The sequence below is a fragment of the Rhinolophus hipposideros genome (assembly GCF_964194185.1).
Source record: "Rhinolophus hipposideros genome assembly, chromosome: 2".
NCBI classification, from domain to species: Eukaryota; Metazoa; Chordata; class Mammalia; order Chiroptera; family Rhinolophidae; genus Rhinolophus; species Rhinolophus hipposideros.
In genome coordinates this window covers 59,337,658-59,342,090 of record NC_138048.1, presented here as the reverse complement: position 1 = coordinate 59,342,090, position 4,433 = coordinate 59,337,658, and the positions used below count along the sequence as shown (strand labels likewise).

General features: G+C 39.8%; 1 protein-coding gene across 1 annotated transcript; it reads right to left on the bottom strand.

The window, feature by feature from the left end:
* Window positions 1-2,290: 2,290 nt before the first annotated feature.
* On the bottom strand, window positions 2,291-3,902 carry SST (somatostatin). The gene is made up of 2 exons (XM_081077533.1): window positions 3,636-3,902; window positions 2,291-2,809 (listed from the first exon to the last, which is right to left on the bottom strand). Exons 1-2 carry the CDS (start codon window positions 3,771-3,773, stop codon window positions 2,597-2,599), a joined length of 351 nt encoding a protein of 116 aa, XP_080933659.1. The 5' UTR covers window positions 3,774-3,902; the 3' UTR covers window positions 2,291-2,596.
* Between the last annotated feature and the right edge of the window lie 531 nt (window positions 3,903-4,433).

The following is a 4,433-nucleotide window of genomic DNA, read 5'->3' as shown; positions in this document are numbered from 1 at the left end:
CATCTAACACTTGCCAAGTGTTTACCATGTACTAAGAATGTTAAATACATAGTTCTCAGTGAATCCTTATAACTCTAATGGATTGGTTTTATTTGCATGTTTATTTTCAGATGGGGAAATGAAGGCCCAGAAAAGAAGAGTGCATTGCCCAAGCTCTCCCATTAAATGAAATAGCAGGTGGTTTAGGATCACTGCAGTCTGTGGTTGAGGCAGACAGGGAAGAGAATATAACCTGAAAGGTATGTTGTGGCCAGATGATAAACAGGCTAGAATGCTAGACTCAGGAAATCAAACATAGGAGGAAGACGAATGAACTAAATCGCGAGTAAAAAGTCCTAACTTTCCATACATTAAAAAACAACAGCTATGCTCCATATTATTAATTAAAATGATAAAAAAACATATAGTACCATTTGCGACAACATGGATGGATCTTGAGATTATAATGCTGAGCAAAATAAGTCAGATAGAAAAGGTCGAGAACCATATGATTTCACTGACGTGTGGTATATAAAAGTGAAAACAAAAGAACAAGACAAACAAATGAAGAAACAAAAACTCATAGACACAGACAATAGTTTAGTGGTTACCAGAGGGTAAGCATGGAGGGGAATGGTAGATGAGGGTAAAAGGGATCAAATATATGGTGATGGAAGGAGAAATGACTCTGGGTGGTGAACACACAATGTGATTTACAGATGATGTATTACAGAATTGTACACCTGAAAACTATGTGACTTTACTAACTATTGTCACCTAATAAACTTTAACCAAAAAAAATGATCAAAAACAGCACTCCTCTAGCATGTTGAAGCACAGAATGGCAATCGCATCTGGAAGGGATGAGTCCCCTTGCTAATACAACACTACTTATGAAGGTGAAAAAACTGAAGCTAAAAAATAACTAACTCTGATCAAATGTTCCATTTAAGTTTTAAATAAAAATAAATATATATGTGGGCACACGCCTGCATAATTTTTGCCAGTTACTTCCATACTGCTATTGGGAACTGACAACTAAAGATGATACTAAAAACTTAAAGCCCCCTGGTACTTGTACAATCTATGCACTGCTCAGAAAACAATTAAACTGTGTTCTTTTCTGTGCTTTAATCATAATAATGTGATTCTATTGCTCCACTGCATTGGTTGGTAACCAGATGTACATAAGGTACCTAATGCAGACAGATCGCCTAAGTGGACACTCATTAATTCTCTCCCGAATGTATTGTAAATAAGAGATGCACTAGAATCTCAAAGAATGTTCTGTTTTCATAGAGATTAGTAAGGTGGCTTGCATTTTCCCCTGTTTGATCAGCTGCTCAGGAATTAACTTTCACAAGCCATGTTCATTTTAAAAATGTGCTTTATCTAACACAAATATTTTCAAAAATATATGAAGTTCCTCTTAGATGTTTAGATACTGGCATCAGTAAGCTCATACCATGGAGATTTATATTGAGTTTATGTATTTATACTTGGTTTATTATTCTAGCTGCTATTCAGAAAGACAGGTGACAGTTACAGCACAAACCCCCAAAGGGACATCTATTTACAGTCTCTGTGAGTTAAATTAGCTATCTTTTTATTTCTGTCTCGAGCAATACCCATTAGTATGTTATTATAGTGCTAATAATAATAGCTAGCATGTACTGAATATTTTATTATTATTTGTGTTTTTACTTGACTCATTTCAATAAAATCAAAACAAGGCTTGAGATCTCTCCTTCAGTTATTCTGGAATTATGATATTGTGCTCTGGTAGCTTCAACAGTGTAGCATTCACAGTGACCCAACACACATTTTTTTGCAACCCGTAGTATTCTCTTGCTATAATTTTATAATAAGAGTGATATTTTCCCCTGAAAAATAATTGTAGGAGCTTATTTTTAAACAGAGGCAGTCATTTAACCTTGTTCAGTTACAGAAAGGATTGTCAAAGAAGATATAAAAGTGCTGTTTCTTTAGATAAATGTCCACAAATTAGAAACAAATTTTAAAGACTCACAACTTTATTTGAGCTATTTAAGCTAACTTTTTTCCTCCAACTTCTAAATTACCTTTTCCTTCCATTTTTCACGTTATATATTTTACATATCATCTTGGTAAATAGTTGGATATTTTAGCCTACCTACCCATAAATACTAATATTCGTTTTCATATTTAAGTGTATTTAATATATAATTGATGTTTGTGATAGCTCCTTCTCATAATTATCACTGGATAAGAGTTATCATTCATAGAATTATTTGAAGGTATTTACATTTGAAATGACCCAAACTATAAGAGTTACCACTTAAAACATAACCTTTATTACCACATGGAATTTTAAATAGTATGTCTGAGATTTGGAGTGAATATCTCAAATAACTCAAAATCACAACTGAAGTTAATCATGTATTATTGAACAGAAAGGTTTACTCAATAAGAAATCAAATTCTTGCTTTTCATAATTTCACCATAATTTTATTTTGTATTTACAGTCTTCAATTTCTAACACAAGGGTCTTTATGAGTATTGAGGGGATTAGGGAAGAGAGATGGGGTTTGGAGGAAAGGAATCAGAGGTCATCTATGGACAACAATAATTAACAAAGCTAACAGGATGTGAAAGTCTTCCAGAAGAAATTCTTGCAGCCAGCTTTGCGTTCTCGGGGTGCCATGGCCGGGTTTGAATTAGCAGATCTCTGCAGCTCCAGCCTCATTTCATCCTGCTCAGCAGCCTGGGACAAATCTTCAGGTTCCAGGGCATCATTCTCTGTCTGGTTGGGTTCAGACAGCAGCTCTGCCAAGAAGTACTTGGCCAGTTCCTATACAGGGTGGAAGGGAGGAGAGATAGAGAGGATGAGGAGCAGGATAATGGAGGAGAAGAAAGAGAAAAGCCTAGTTTGGAAAGCAGATTCAGCCACACCCAAAACCCATTTTTCACAGCTGTGCACTTTTGTCACTTAAAATCAGTTAAGGATATAAAAATAAGGGTAGTTACTATAATCATCAAGGGACACAAAGAGCCTTGAAAAACTTAAATGTTTCTGCAAGTTTTCTGTCTCTGTACGCTTAAACCAGACGCATAGAGAGAAATAAATCGTCAGAGCATTAGCAAAGATAAAAATCATGTGCTAACACTTTAACTCAGTTCCCACCTCATGAGCTATAAACTGGAATTGTTCTTACCGTTGTTTACTAAGTCAACTGTGGGAAACGAGACCTTTGACAATCTTAAACATACTGTGTTCCATAGACTGCCCTTTAGCCCCCCGACGCTGCGCCGGAGGGAGGTATTGCTTAGGAAGGTAGCAGCTCAGAGGTGTGCGCTTTCAGCACCTGGGTCAGCACCTCCCGTGGTCCGCACAGGGAATAGATGCCATCATCCCCTCTTGTTCAGTTACGCAGGTCTGGGGATTTTCGTGAATGCCCAAGAACTCACCTGAGCCGTGACGGACTGCATTAATTAGGGGGCAAAAAAGAGGTAAGAGGGGATTCCGGACTTTCAAAGTTTTCCCGAGAGCTTTGGGAGCTGAGGGACCCAGAAAAGCACCGAACTCTAGGAGCACCTCTTAAATCCACCCAAGGGGGAAGGGGCAAGGCGAAGGGATTTAGGAGAGGGGAAAGCAAACGTCGAGGGAGACTCCTTACCTGCTTCCCCGCCGCAGCAGCCAGGGACTTCTGCAGAAACTGACGGAGTCGGGGATCCGAGGGCGCGCCGGTGACACCGCCCAGAGCCAGGACGATGGAGAGCACGGCCAGCGCGCACTGGAGGCGGCAGGACAGCATCTCAGCGGCTCCGGGGAAACCGAGCTAGAGCGCAGTTGGTCAAACTCTAGGAGCGGATCGGCAGGCAGCAGCGAGGGCTCTGAACCTCGCGACTCCTAAAGCGGCTTGTGTGCTCTCCACCGGCTCCCCGCTTTTAAACTCTCTCTCTGACGTCAGACGAGGAGGCGCCCCCAGATCTCACTAGCGCTTTTACGCACCATTACCCTCGTGAAATTAATCACAGAAGTGAGAGGAGGCTACACAATCTAAAGTGGCTTACTTAAAAAAATATATCCTGCACACGCACAGGGCCATACAATTCCGAAGTACATGCCACACTAGCTACACAATCTTTGATATTCCCTCGGTGCTACGCATATACACATTGCATAATTTCACTCACACACATACACATGTGCACTCAATTACAAACAGAAGCTCACACACTCAGCCCTAAGAGACAAGTACACTACCACACACAGCTGCGCACACATACATGTACCCAGACAACTCTATCATCATACTCAAACATGTTAGGAGGGCCAAACAAATGCAGAGGTATCCGTACATGACAAACAGAGATTCAGAATCATTCCTCTACGAACAGACTTGAAAATAGAATGTGGATGTTAGAAGGACTGAATCATCTCTTTCTCTATTATCTCTGTAAAAAGTCTTGCA